The 15,563-nt window shown below is 36.1% G+C and overlaps 1 protein-coding gene across 3 annotated transcripts in view; it reads left to right on the top strand.

The window, feature by feature from the left end:
- TMTC1 (transmembrane O-mannosyltransferase targeting cadherins 1) overlaps positions 1-15,563 on the top strand; it is a 291,956-nt gene that overhangs the window by 54,655 nt on the left and 221,738 nt on the right. For all 3 annotated transcript variants that reach the window (XM_056797671.1, XM_007502836.3, XM_007502837.3), the window contains exon 3: positions 6,113-6,186. In XM_056797671.1, coding sequence (XP_056653649.1) covers positions 6,113-6,186 — 74 coding nt within the window. The remainder of the gene's footprint in view (positions 1-6,112; positions 6,187-15,563) is intronic.

Below are 15,563 nucleotides of genomic sequence, written 5' to 3'. Positions count from 1 at the left end.
TTTCAAACCTTTTGGGATGCAGCCAAAGCGGTAATCAGAGGCAAATTCATATCCCTGAAAGCTCATATTAACAAACAAGGGAGAGCAGAGATCAATCAATTGGAAATGCAATTGAAAAAACTCGAAAGTGATCAAATTAAAAACCCCCAGCAGAAAACCAAATTTGAAATCCTAAAAATTAAGGGAGAAATTAATAAAATCGAAAGTGATAGAACTATTGATTTAATAAATAAGACAAGAAGCTGGTACTTTGAAAAAACAAACAAAATAGACAAAGTACTGGTCAATCTAATTAAAAAAAGGAAGGAAGAAAAGCAAATTCACAGCATTAAAGATGAAAAGGGGGACAGCACCTCCAATGAGGAGGAAATTAAGGCAATCATTAGAAATTACTTTGCCCAATTATATGGCAATAAATACACCAATTTAGGAGAAATGGATGAATATATACAAAAATACAAACTGCCTAGACTAACAGAAGAGGAAATAGAATTCTTAAATAATCCCATATCAGAAATTGAAATCCATCAAGCCATCAAAGAACTTCCTAAGAAAAAATCCCCAGGGCCTGATGGATTCACCTGTGAATTCTATCAAACATTCAGAGAACAGTTAACCCCAATACTATACAAACTATTTGACATAATAAGCAAAGAGGGAGTTCTACCAAACTCCTTTTACGACACAAACATGGTACTGATTCCAAAACCAGGCAGGTCAAAAACAGAGAAAGAAAACTATAGACCAATCTCCCTAATGAATATAGATGCAAAAATTTTAAATAGGATACTAGCAAAAAGACTCCAGCAAGTGATCAGAAGGATCATTCACCATGATCAAGTAGGATTCATACCAGGGATGCAGGGCTGGTTCAACATTAGGAAAACCATCCACATAATTAACCACATCAACAAGCAAACTAGCAAGAACCACATGATTATCTCAATAGATGCAGAAAAAGCCTTTGATAAAATACAACACCCATTCCTATTAAAAACACTAGAAAGCATAGGAATAGAAGGGTCATTCCTAAAAATAATAAACAGTATATATCTAAAACCAACAGCTAATATCATCTGCAATGGGGATAAACTAGATGCATTCCCAATAAGATCAGGAGTGAAACAAGGATGCCCATTATCACCTCTACTATTTGACATTGTACTAGAAACACTAGCAGTAGCAATTAGAGAAGATAAAGAAATTGAAGGCATCAGAATAGGCAAGGAGGAGACCAAGTTATCACTCTTTGCGGATGACATGATGGTCTACTTAAAGAATCCTAGAGATTCAACCAAAAAGCTAATTGAAATAATCAACAACTTTAGCAAAGTTGCAGGATACAAAATAAACCCACATAAATCATCAGCTTTTCTATATATCTCCAACACAGCTCAGCAGCAAGAACTAGAAAGAGAAATCCCATTCAAAATCACCTTAGACAAAATAAAATACCTAGGAATCTATCTCCCAAGACAAACACAGGAACTATATGAACACAACTACAAAACACTCGCCACACAACTAAAACTAGACTTGAACAATTGGAAAAACATTAACTGCTCATGGATAGGACGAGCCAATATAATAAAAATGACCATCCTACCCAAACTTATTTATCTATTTAGTGCCATACCCATTGAACTACCAAAATACTTCTTCACTGATTTAGAAAAAACCATAACAAAGTTCATTTGGAAGAACAAAAGATCAAGGATATCCAGGGAAATAATGAAAAAAAACACATATGATGGGGGCCTTGCAGTCCCAGACCTCAAACTATATTACAAAGCAGCAGTCATCAAATCAATTTGGTACTGGCTAAGAGACAGAAAGGAGGATCAGTGGAATAGACTGGGGGCAAGTGACCTCAGCCAGACAGTATACGATAAACCCAAAGATCCCAGGTTTTGGGACAAAAATCCACTATTCGATAAAAACTGCTGGGAAAATTGGAAGACAGTGTGGGAGAGACTAGGAATAGATCAACACCTCACACCCTACACCAAGATAAATTCAAAATGGGTGAGTGACTTAAACATAAAGAAGGAAACCATAAGTAAATTGGGTAAACACAGAATAGTATACATGTCAGACCTTTGGGAGGGGAAAGGCTTTAAAACCAAGCAAGATATAGAAAGAATCACAAAATGTAAAATAAATAATTTTGACTACATCAAACTAAAAAGCTTTTGTACAAACAAAACCAATATAACTAAAATCAGAAGGGAAACAACAAATTGGGAAAAAATCTTCATAGAAACCTCTGACAAAGGTTTAATTACTCATATTTATAATGAGCTAAATCAATTGTACAAAAAATCAAGCCATTCTCCAATTGATAAATGGGCAAGGGAAATGGATAGGCAGTTCTCAGATAAAGAAATCAAAACTATTAACAAGCACATGAAGAAGTGTTCTACATCTCTTATAATCAGAGAGATGCAAATCAAAACAACTCTGAGGTATCACCTCACACCTAGCAGATTGGCTAACATAACAGCAAAGGAAAGTAATGAATGCTGGAGGGGATGTGGCAAAGTAGGGACATTAATTCATTGCTGGTGGAGTTGTGAACTGATCCAACCATTCTGGAGGGCAATTTGGAACTATGCCCAAAGGGCGACAAAAGAATATCTACCCTTTGACCCAGCCATAGCACTGCTGGGTCTGTACCCCAAAGAGATAATGGACACAAAGACTTGTACAAAAATATTCATAGCTGCGCTCTTTGTGGTGGCCCAAAACTGGAAAACGAGGGGATGCCCATCAATTGGGGAATGGCTGAACAAACTGTGGTATATGTTGGTGATGGAATACTATTGTGCTCAAAGGAATAATAAAGTGGAGAAGTTCCATGGAGACTGGAACAACCTCCAGGAAGTGATGCAGAGCGAGAGGAGCAGAACCAGGAGAAAATTGTACACAGAGACTAATACACTGTGGTATAATCGAACGTAATGGACTTCCCCATTAGGGGCGGTGTAATGTCCCTGAACAACTTTCAGGGATCCAGGAGAAAAAAAACACCATTCATAAGGAAAGGATAAACTATGGGAGTGGAAACACCGAGAAAAAGCAACTGCCTGAATACAGAGGTTGAGGGGACATGACAGAGGACAGACTTTAAATGAACACTCTAATGCAAATACTATCAACAAAGCAATGGGTTCAAATCAAGAAAACATCTAATGCCCAGTGGACTTACGCGTCGGCTAGGGGGGTTGGGGGGGAGGAAAAGAAAATGATCTATGTCTTTAACGAATAATGCTTGGAAATGATCAAATAAAATATATTTAAAAAAAAAAAAGTCAATAGATACATAACCAGAGGCTCAGTTTAAATTACTTTCCCCAAGTTATATAAATAACTATCAGAGCCAGGATTCAAACAATATATTCTGAACTAATAGAGGCTGCCTGGCAGAAAAAATAGTTAGGAAACTGGAATTAATGTCAGGAGGACCTGGGTTAAAATCTCCCCTTGGATATTTACTAGTTCTGTGACCCCAGGCAAATCATTTAAATTATTTTTGTCTCAGTTTCCTTATCTGCAAAATTGAGGAGGGAAAAGGAGGTTGAACTCAGCTGCTAAAGTGGTCCCTTCCACAGCTCTAAGTTTAAGAACCTATGAAAAAGTCTAGTTTTTCTTTCTACTTTACTTCTTTTTCAGGCAAGGTAGAAACTCAAGGATTTGAGGGGCTTCTAAGAGCTGGCTGCATAATTTAAAATGGCTTTTAGTTTTTAAAGTCTTCATTTATAATTCTGACATGTACATTTTTTTCCTGGTGTCATATATTTTGAGTAAGGAATTACTCAAAAAACCCCAACAAAAACCCAACCCATGATGGGGATCATGTCTTATGCTTACAAAAGAAAAGTTACAGTTCTTATCACAGTACCTAGGTAGCCCTCAGTACATATTGTTGGTGTTAATGATGTTTAGTTCTGACTATATTTGTATTAATATGCTAATCTGGACAGTGTGGCATCATAGAAATTGCATCGAATTTGAAACTGGGAAAATTGAGTTTGAGCCCTTTCTTCACCATTTGCTTGCATGTACTTCTCTGACCCTCAGGTTCCTTTTCTCTGAAATGAGGTAATAATAAAGTGCTATTAAAACTGTATGAGGAACCTGGACAATTGATGAAAGAACATTGGATTTAACGTCAGGTGACCCAAACTACTTGTCTCATCCTCGATCAGATTACTTAATATTTCTGTTGTTCAGTTGTTTCTCAGTTGTGCTTGACTCTTCATGCCTCTTTTGGGGTTTTCTTGGCAAAGATACTGAAGTGGTTTGCCACTTTTCTCCAGCACGTTTTAAAGATGAGGAAACTAAGCCAAAGACTTGCCTGGGAACACATAACTAGTTAGCAACTGTCTGAGGCCAGATTTGTACTCGGGAAGACGAATGAGCCTTCCCGATTCTAGACCTGAGCCTCTAGCCCTGGTACCACATAGCTGCTCTGTATTGTGGGGCATGTTTCTATGCATTTGTATCATTATAGTGGATATGGCAAAAGAAAACCTAAGATCTTTGATCTTTGAGCAGAGTTTTACTGCTGACAACTTGGACATTGAAGTTGGAGTCAGCTCATACTGGGGAGTACTCTGTAGAAATCTGGAAAACACCACAAATTAGGACTTGATTGATTCTTTAGATTGAAGAAAGTTATAGCTAGAATGTGAATAATGCAGATTAAATTTAAAAGTGTACCAGTGATACATTTTTCTCCACCAGAGAACTATTTCTTAAATAAAAACCAGCACCCCCCTGCACCCAGCTCATATCATAACTTTTGCTTCTAAAGAATGAATATCTGCTTGTCACAGCCATATACCAACCTGGGCTGTTTCTCAGAATGTAACTCTACCCCATTCTGCAAAACTGTATTTTAGTATTCCTTAAAAGCCTTGCTTTAGCCTTGCTTGCTGTAGTTCCATTTCAGTTTGAGAGACTTGTTGACTATTTGCTTCATATGTCTAGTTATGCTGTGATGCTTATTACTTCAGTTTGAATAGACCATGGCTTTACTTCAGAAGTCCATAGTAACTGATCCCATCTGGCCCTTTCTTCCATGATCACAAACGCCTGGACACTGTCAAAACTGATGGAACTGGTTAAAGAATCAAGGTAAATGGTCTGGAGCACACACAGGAAGGACTCTGAGGCATATTGGACAAATCCAGTGACTTTAAAGGCCTCTGATTTGACTGTATCTTTTTGTTTTGTTTTGTTTAACTCTTCCCTTCTGTCTTAAAATGAATACTAGGTGTAATACAGAAGAGGGGTAAGGGCTAGGCAACTGAGGTTAAGCCCAGGGTCATGTAACTAAGTGTCTGAGGCTAGATTTGAATCCATATTCTCTCAATTCCAGGCCTGACACTTTATCCACTGTGCTACCTAGCTGCCTTGATTTGGTTGTATTTTAATGCCACATTAATGCCCCGTACTCAGAATGCCATTCTCCCCTGAGAGTTAGGTGGTCTTTTAGATTGAGATTAGATTATCTTCATTCCATGTTAGTTAGGAAGTAGTATAATAAAATATTTCAGGAGGACAATGGATATAGCCAGAATTCCATTATACACTGTCAGTAATGACTGAATTGGCCAATGCTATAATGTCTAGAATGAAGGTAAGAATCCATATCCTTTATCCCTTAGCCATAGTTAACTGTGGTAATTAAAGAGTTTTTTTAGACAGATTTAGTTCGAGAAGACAGAGATTGACCCTGTGATTTCATTAGTTACAGGGAATACTTGGATGAGAAAATACCTCTGATAAGGTACATTGATATATGTACCTTATCTTCAAATTGTAGTCTTAGAGAATTGCCTAGAGTACCTGATTTTTCCAGGGTCACTCTGCCAAATATGTCAGAGGTTGACCTTGAACCCAGGTCTTCCTGACTCCAACTTTAGATTTTTATCTATTATACCATGCAACTTTTTAGCATTGGAGGGCAAATTTCATAATTTTAGGCAGAAAGATTTGTTTTCTGTTCACATGTATTTATTTTACCTCCAGAATTAATCTCTCTCTGCCCCTCTCTCCTTCTCTCCTCTCCAACCCCATACCCCCTGTCTCTACCTCTATACTCCAGGTGACTGGCATCGTGGGCAGGGCAGATGTATTAGCTTGTTTGCTATTTCTGTTGGCCTTTCTCTCCTATAATAGGTAAGTACTATTATATTTTTTCTTCCTTTTGCTCCATTTCCCCACTTTCCCACTTCCCTTCAGTATTTATAGTCAACTTGAATCAGTTGAACTTAAAGAACAACTGAAAGAAAAAAAAATCATGCCATGAGAAATATTTTTTGTGTGATAGGAAGAAAATGAGTAAGAATTTCTCTTTACCTTGATGTCCTCCTACTTAAAAACTGTGCTCTTTCTATGAACTGAGCTATAGAATTTTAAATGGGCCTTCCCCTCACTTCTGTACTGTTAGGAATCTATATTCTTTTTTCTTATTTTTCCTTTCAGTTTTTTGAGTAGGAACAAAAAATTTAGAATGGAAGTCCAGACCCTCCCCCAAATATCTCTAAACAAATAAAATAACAAACCTATGTGTAGTTCTTTTACCTCCTCATTGATCTTTGCTATATTTAATATTTTCTGTCTTCATATCTTTCACCTCTTTATAATACCTCAGCCATACTCTTGTAGGTTAGCTCAAAGTTTAAGAGAAATTAGGAGAGATTTGAAGCAGTAGAAATTTTCAATTTCTATCAAATTTCTTAATCCTCTTGTAAGGGTTAAATTAGGAGTTTTTGACAAAATAAGAGAGCAGCGTTTAATAATTTAAGTTTTAATGAGAACATAGTAGAGTTGTAAATTAATATTATCCCTTTAAGCCAGAGAAAAGAAAACTTCTAGCAGTTTTTAACAATTAACAATTTAGTTTAATTAAAATAAAGATAGTAAAAGAATATAGTAAAGTGAATATAGTAAAGGAGAGAAATATAGGAAAGAGGTAGAGAAAGGAAATTTCCTAATGTGTATACTAGTTATCCTATAACTACCTACAATTACTATCTAAAACTGCCTATATCTACCTATAATTACCTACAACTACCCTAAAAAGTTCCAATCCAATCCAGTCCAATCAAAACCTACCCAATCAGTGTTTAATCCAACCCCAATTAGGTGTGTCATTGAAGAACAGCCACCTCTCAACCCAGAAAAGTTTCAAGTAAGAAAAAAAAACTTAACAGCCCAAACCAAAAGCTAAAAACCCAAAAGCCAAAAAAACAAACAAACAACAACAACAAAAAAAAAACCCTAAAGGCTAAAGCCAAAAAGCCCTCTAAATAAGTTCAGGCCTGCCTTTATATTCCAGCAACTACATACCAACTACCCGCCCAACACACTTCCAGAAGCCAACTTCCCCATAGCTGCCAGCCCTAACTATAAGCAACTGACTGTCTAAACTGCCAGCCCTAAATGTCAGAAACTAAACTGCCAGCCCTAAATGTCAGAAACTGACCGTTCAAACTGCCAGCCCTGTCAGCAACTGACCATCCAAACTACCAGCCCTAACTGTTTGCAACTGACAGACTTTTAACACCTTTTTAAACCTCATTTCCTGTCTCTATTGTTCCTCCTTCCTGTCTCTATGGTTTCTACTTCCTGTCACTGTAGGCTGGCTAATCCCTACACATCCTTTTTACACTCTATAGTATGAATATATTCAGCAAGAGGAAAGAAAAGAGCCTGGGATAAATGGGCAGAATTTTTGTTTTGTTAGCAAGTAGAGAGTCGTAGTAATATCCTTGTTTTTATCCATTCTCAGAATAATCTGGTTTTCCTCTCACCAGTGGTCTGTCAATGTAGGTAGAAGGAAGGAGAAAAAGTCCATTGGACATGTTGTTTTCCCTATTAGAATATAATCTCTTTGAGGGTAACTCCTTGAGAGATTGCTTAATTTTCATGTTTGTTTCCCCAGTGTTTAGCACAGTGTTTCCACATTGTAAGTACTTAATGAATGCTTTTTGATTAATTGATTGTAAAATAGGGGTTATGAAGAAAGGATGGCAATGCTAACCATGCTGGCATGATTTCAGGAAAGAAATCATGTCTAGAAATTTTGCCTAGATTTTCATGAGGTCATATAAATTCCTTTAATTGACTACTTTTCTCATTTCCCTCAAACCTCCATATGATGTTGTGTTAGCATTCTTTCCTTTCCCCTTCTTCTCATCATTACAATCTCCAGTCCTTGAAAAATTCACAGGATTGCTACTTGGTCAACAAGAGTTAGAAGTGGAGAGAACAGGTACTCTTTCTCTTTATCGACTTTTAGAGAGACTGCTTTCAGGAAAATCTATGAAGGAAAAGGTGGATGAAGAAGTAGTCACTTCATGCATACCCATTCAGTTCTGGTTTAGCATCCTAAGTGATCAATTTTCCTGGCTCTGAAGGCAATTGGAAGAGTTTTTATTATCACTTTGTAGCAGCATCTCAGTCATGCATATCAAGAAACTGGCCCCCTTTCAAGTTTCCACGTGGTCACTTACAATGAAACCAGCTGGGGAATATTGGAACATCGTTCAAGAATTGACCCTCATATCCTAACCTACTTATCATACTTTTGAGTCTCTTCTAACCATGGCTCTTTGGTAATTGTTATTGTCATGATTCATTACCATATAGCATGATTGGTAAAAGCAGTATGACATTTGAGTATTGAATTTGAAGTTAGGAAGACCTGGGTTCAAGTAACACAGTTGACATTTCTTAGTTGTAACATGCCAAACAAGTCTTTTAACTGTTTGAGCTTCAGTATGCTCATCTGTGAAAATAAATAAATAAAATGTGGATAATAGCAGTTCTTGCCTCACAGAGTTGTTATGAAGATCAAATGAAATAATATTAAAAGAAAACCTCAAAGTTTTATATAATTATGAGTTACTAGTGTTACTATTTTTAATATTAATATTTAAAAGATAGACTTTTCATCTTTAGCTTTATGAAAAAAATGCTCTAAATTACTCTTGATTAGAGAAATAAAAACTAAAAAAATTCTGAGATTATACCTCACACCTATTAGATTGGCTAATATGACCAAAAAGGAAAGGATAAATGTTTGAGGAAATACGGGAAAATTGGTACATTAACACTCTGCTGGGGGACTTGTGAATTGAGCCAACCATTCTGGAGAGCAATTTGAAACTATGTTCAAAGCACTCTATAACTGTACATACCCTCTGATTCATCATTGCCATTACTAGGTCTGTATCCCAAAGAGATTTTAAAAAGGGGAAAGGACAAAATTTGTACAAAAATATTTGTACAAAATTTTTTGTACAAAAATATTTGTACAAATTTTTTTTTGTACAAAAATATTTGTACAAAATTTTTTGTACAAAAATATTTGTACAAATTTTTTTTTGTACAAAAATTTGTAAAAAAATATTTATTGCAGCTGCTCTTTTTATGTTAACAAAGAATTGGAAATTGAAAGTTTGTCCATCAGCTGGGGAATGACTGAATAAGTTGTGGTATATAATAGTTATGGAATACTATTGTGCTTTAAGGAATGACAAGCAGGATGGTTTCTGAAAAATCTGGAAAGACTTATATGAACTGATACAAAGTGAAGTAAGGAGACCCAGAACATTGTTCACAATGACAGCAATATTTCTTGATGAAAAATTGTGAATGAGTCTCCTTAATATAATGATCCTTGGATAATTCCAAGGGATTCATGGTAAAAATGACATTTGCCCTCCTAGAAAGAACTGGAGTCTAAATGCAGACTAAAATACTCCATATTTCATTTTCTTCTTTTTTTCTTCTCTTGAAAATTCTTCTACAAATTGACTGATATGGGAAAATGTTTTATGTGATTACAGATGTAGAATCTATATCAGATTGCTTGTTATCTCAGGGAAGGAGGGAAGGTGTAAAAGATAACTTAGTTAAGCTGATTTAATTAGGACATACTTATTGTTTTATTACTATTTTATGTGTATAACATCTGTGTGTAATCTTAGATGATCAATAGTATGATAATAAGTTGTACTCATGGTAGAATTAATGACAAGGAATAATTCAAATTATTAATTAATTGAATAATTGTTTTAGAATCAGTGATCAATAATATTATAAGTAAAAATCACCCCCAAATTCCTCTGAAATATCTTAACAAAATATCATTGCTAAGGGGAGCTGTGTGTATATGTTCAGCATCCTGAAAAGTGTTCAGATACTATGATATCTCAGTTGGCTTTGAAGCTACCAGAAGTGAACTTGGCTTTTACCATATGTGGAATTAATCATTATTTTGTAGAATATGCCTTCTTAAAAAAACAAAAGACATCTTCTCTGATCACTGACTCTGGTTCAGAGGACCATTCCCCTTGTAAAGGGGGGATGTCTGTGTAATTTGATTCTGTATATACTAGTTGATATATAAGCACTGGGTCTTTAGCTGAGCTGGGATAGGTCTGGAGTCTGATATTTTATATAATTTTCAAACTTCAGCCACTCCCCAATTGACAAGTGGTCAAGGGACATGAATAGGCAGGTTTCACATGATGAAATCAAAACTATTAATAAGCACATGAAAAAGTGTTCTAAATCCCTCCTGATTAGAGAAATGCAAATTATTAAAACAACTCTGAGGTGCCACCTTACACCTAACAGACTGGCCAATATTGCAACAAAGGAAAGTAATAAATGTTGGAGGAGATGTGGCAAAATTGGGACACTGATACACTGCTGGGGCAGTTGTGAATTGGTCCAACCATTCTGGAGGACAATTTAGAACTATTCCTAAAGGGCTTTAAAAGAATGTCTACCCTTTGCCCCGCCATACCACTGATGGGTTTGTACCCCCCCCAAAAAAAATAAGGAAAAAGACTTGTACAAAAATATTTATAGCCACGCTCTTTGTGGTGGCAAAAAATTGGAAAATGAGGGGGTGTCTGTCAATTGGGGAATGGCTGAATAAATTGTGGTATATGATGGCGATTGAATATTATTGTACTGAAAGGAATAATAAACTGGAGGAATTCCATGTGAACTGGAAACACCTTCAGGAATTGATGCAGAGCAAAAGGAGCAGAACCAGGAGAGCGTTGTACACAGGTAGACACACTATGGTTTGCTAGAATGTAATAGACTTTTCTACTAGCAGCCATACAATGACCCATGACAATCCAGAGGATCTTATGAGAAAGAATGCAATCCACATCCAGAGAAAGAACTGTGGAAACAGAAATGCAGAAGTAAAACATGATCAATCACAATGTTAGATGGGGATATGATTAGGGTTTTGATGTTAAAATGATGTTTACTGCAAATATAAATAACATGGAAATAAGTTTTGAACAATGATACATGTATAACCCAGTGAAACTGCTTGTAAGATTTGGGAGGAGTCATGAATCATGTAACCATGGAAAAATATTCTAAATTTAAAAAGCAAAAAAAAATAATTTTCAACTTTCTACAATAAATGTCAATATGGCTCAGATAATTGCATCTCAGTATTTTTCACTTTTTACAATTTGGTGACCCTGATGTGACGGAGGTTCAGCCTCCTAGTTCCTGTGCCCCTCCAAGTGTAGAAAGCCTCTTGGGGACTCTTGGAGACCTGCTTCCTCTAGGGAGGGACACTGGATCTGGATTGCTGACCATGCCAAGTTCTCTATCTCTGAGCCAGGTAAATAGCTTCTGTGTTCAAGAAGCCACCTAATTCTGGAATTCTTATTACAGGTACTTCCTTTTCTTCTTCAAATCTTCTAGTTAAATTATATGTTTTTCTTAGGATTTTAAGGTGCTTATCCATCATGACTATCTTGGGGGCTGAAAAGATTAATTCCATTGCCAATTTTAGGGTTCTGGATAGAAAGATGAATTTCTAGGGTGACTTGTGTCCACTTAGGTTTCTGTGCAGAATCACACATTCTTTAAGCATAGGGATATTTCTCTTTATTTTCTGTACCTAGTAACAAAAGTTCCTGGATTGATTTCTTTTTCTTTTAAAGACTCTCTCTGCTGGCATATGTAGATTTATAGCTCCTTTTCTGACTAGTCTACAGGTGTGTGTTTAAAGCTTTCTTTATGTCTGTCTGTCTGTCTCTTGTCTGTTTCTCTATATATGAGGCCTATAAGTGATTTAATTTAAATGAAGTTTTTGAAAAGTTGTACAGTGTTTTAAAGCAAGCTACTTAATGAGTTAATGAATTGGAGATAGCAAAAAAAAATAATTAGAATTTGGAGGGATAAGCCTTAAGAATTTTGCACCTAGCCACTAGTAATTTCCTCAAAGGTAAGTGAGCCTTACTTGAGAAAAAAATCAAAGATAGAAACTTAGAATTTAATTCTGGTGAACATTGTTCCCAGAAAAAAAAAAAAACAAACCTTTAGAGTTTAAAAGATTAACTTTTACCAAGCCTGTTTTAAAGCTGTGGTAAATATATTGTACATTAATTTTTAAACATGTTTTGTACATATTTCATTACAACAGGAACTCTACTCTAGGGCAGATAAAATAGTACCATTCTCTTATTCCATCACTCCCCAGCTCTGGACTCTTCCAGCCAGGTTCATGGAGCATCACCTGCTGGAAGTGGCTGAGTTCCTCAAATGCAGGGAGAGAGAGTATAAACATGATAGGCCAAATGAGAAGACTCATCACAGAGGAGCCAGTTCATAGGTCTGAGGCAAAGACACAGAGTTCTCCAGATTACTCCTTCAAATATTGATCTGTACCTAATTTTTGATATACCGTTTTCAAATTTTTCTAGAAGTTTTTGTCAAATAGTGAGTTCTTATCCCAAAAGTTGGGATCTCTGAGTTTATTAAACATTAGATTGCTGAGGTCATTTACCCCTAATTTACTCTATTGATCCACCCTTCTCTTTCTTAGTCAGTGCCAGGTTGTTTTGATGATTACTGCTTTATAGTACAGTTTAAGATTGGATACTGGCAGGCCACTGTCCACATTTTTTTCCCTTAGTTTCCTGGATATTCTTAAGCTTTTGTTCTTCCAGATGAATTTTGTTATTTTTTTCTAGTCCTATAAAATAGTTTTTTGGTAGTTTGGTATGGCACTGAATAAGTAAATTAATTTAGTTAGGATTATCATTTTATTAGATTAGATTAGATGGGCCTACCCATGAGCAATTAATGTTTACCAATTGTTTAGGTCTAATTTTATTTGTGTGAAAAGTGTTTTGTAATTGTGTTCATATAATTCCTGTGTGTGTGATAGAGTCAAATTATTTTTGAAAGAGACAAATCTTAATTCTGAATGTACTCTTAATGTTCAGAACTTGAAAAATGTCAACTTCTGCATATGGAAATCATAATTCAGGTTTGGCAAGTTACCCAAACTTATGAGTTCCCTTCCCATTGGAATTTACAGGGTTAAAAAATATATCGAATCCTGCAGGCTCTGTTGAAAATACTTTTCTTTTCTTTTTAAACATGCTTTATCCCTATAAATAAATAGAACTATCAGGAAATTGTGTTTTAGTTCTATTACAGAGAAAGCATTGTATTGAAATGTTCTAATGATAACAATTTTCAGGTAGTTTGAACAGGAAAACCCAGTGAATAAAAACTCATCTCTACTTTTGAAGATTTATATAGCTGACAAACAGCAGAAAATTAATTGAACCATAAAGTCTATGAAGTCTATGTTGTTAACTACAACATTGTAAAGGTTTTAACCTATTAAACATACCATGAATGGTTTACATTTAGCTAAAATAAAATGAGACTTCTCTGATGTTTTTTAACTACGAAAGTAGCTTTCTAAACTGCATTTCTGCTTAGTAAAATAACCAGTGGGCTAGTCAAAGAAGTGATCGGTGCCATCAGTCTAGTTCAAGATTATTTCTAAAGACACCAAGCAAGCACTGTTATCAGCACAGAGAGGGAAAAGCTTGTTTTGAGATCAACAAACAACTATAAAGTGAGTAAAACTATTGAGAGACAAACCTGGATTACTACTGCTTAATTAAATGCAATAGAAGGAAATTGTAATTAAAACTAAGATTTCATAGTTTTAAAAAAAGTGCTCACAAGTTCCTTTACATATTTAAGTACCATCACCATTTATTTAGAAAGTGGAAGATTAGAAAATGTGTCAAATCCATCCCCAGCTCAGCCAAAGACTGTCAACCAGTATAGAGTCAAATTACAAAGACCCTGCCCCCTTTTAAAAGGTGAGAACAGGTTCTTTATTTTATTTTTTTAAATATTTAAAAATTTAGTTTAATTTAGATCAACAAACTGACAATATAATGGCCCCTTTTATTGGGGCCATTATGTTGTGCATCTAGGGGAGTATAGGGCCATTGTACTACCATGTTTCCCCGAAAATAAGACACTGTCTTATTAATTCGACTCCCCAAAAAGGGGCTGTCTTATAAAACATCCAGTGGCAGTGGTGGGCTTCTCACAGTAGAGGCCCACCGCTGATGTCACAGGCCAGATCACGGCTATCTGATGCCTGTATACAGTACTGTGACACTATATACTGCTGTCGGGGATAGCAGAGGGCTGCAGTGCTGGCCAGGATGGGCCTGTCACATCTTGCACAAGCCCATCACCACCACCACTATTCCCCACAGCAGTACACACAGTGCGGAATCTCCTCCCCCAGATCTCTGCTCACCATGCTGATGTCTTCCATTGTGCAGCCACACAATCCTTTACAGCGCCTCCTTCTCATTCAGTTACTCTCAGAAAAAGGTGCCACCAGAAGTAGTGCTGTACATGAGTGACACCATGCTTTGCAGCACTGCCACATACAATATTCCAGGAGCACAGGATGCATCTATGCTCCTCTAATTGACCACCAATGAAAGAGGTGTCCCTTCTGGAAGTGCAGTGGGGCTGGATAAATGGCCTTAGGGGGCCACATGTGGCCTGTGGGCCATAGTTTGGGGACCCCTGCTCTAAAAGATCACCCTAGTGCAAATATCAATAATATGGAAATAGGTTTTGATCAATGACAATGTGTAAAACCCAGTGGAATTGCGCTTTGGCTATGGGAGGGGAGTGGGAGTAGGGAAGAGAAAGAACATGAATCATGTAACCATGGAAAAATTTTCTTAAATAAAATTTTTTTAAATTTTTTAAAAAGGTGAGAATAGAGAGTGAATAAACAAGGGAGGGTTAGAAGATAGGAGAAAATTTGTAATTCAAAACTTAAAAAAAAAGAAAGTTAAAAAAATTATTTTTACATTTAATAGAGGAAAATACTATTTAAAAAAGATATGCTTTTGAAGCAGAATCATTGAAGGCACTATGTAATTTCCCAAATGTGGTTCAATCTGCTTTGTTCTACCTGTGCATTTCTAAGCCATGCTTATTGTCCATCTGCAATGCCTATGCAAGATATAAACTCAAATTTTAACTTGCTTGGCAGCACTTCCAACTGCATGTCTGGGAAAAATTTTTTTGAATCTCCTTGGTTTTTATCATGTAGATTGCTAATCTGGTACCTTGAGGAGCCATGAATCTCAGGAAGGACCTCAGTTTGAATCCTGGCTCTGCTCCTTACTACACATATTGGGGTTGGGGTGGGTAGGGTA

The sequence above is a fragment of the Monodelphis domestica genome, chromosome 5 (genome assembly GCF_027887165.1).
Source record: "Monodelphis domestica isolate mMonDom1 chromosome 5, mMonDom1.pri, whole genome shotgun sequence".
In the NCBI taxonomy this organism is placed as follows: domain Eukaryota; kingdom Metazoa; phylum Chordata; class Mammalia; order Didelphimorphia; family Didelphidae; genus Monodelphis; species Monodelphis domestica.
The sequence above is the reverse complement of the archived record's forward strand: the minus strand, read 5'-3'. Positions and strand labels throughout refer to the sequence as shown.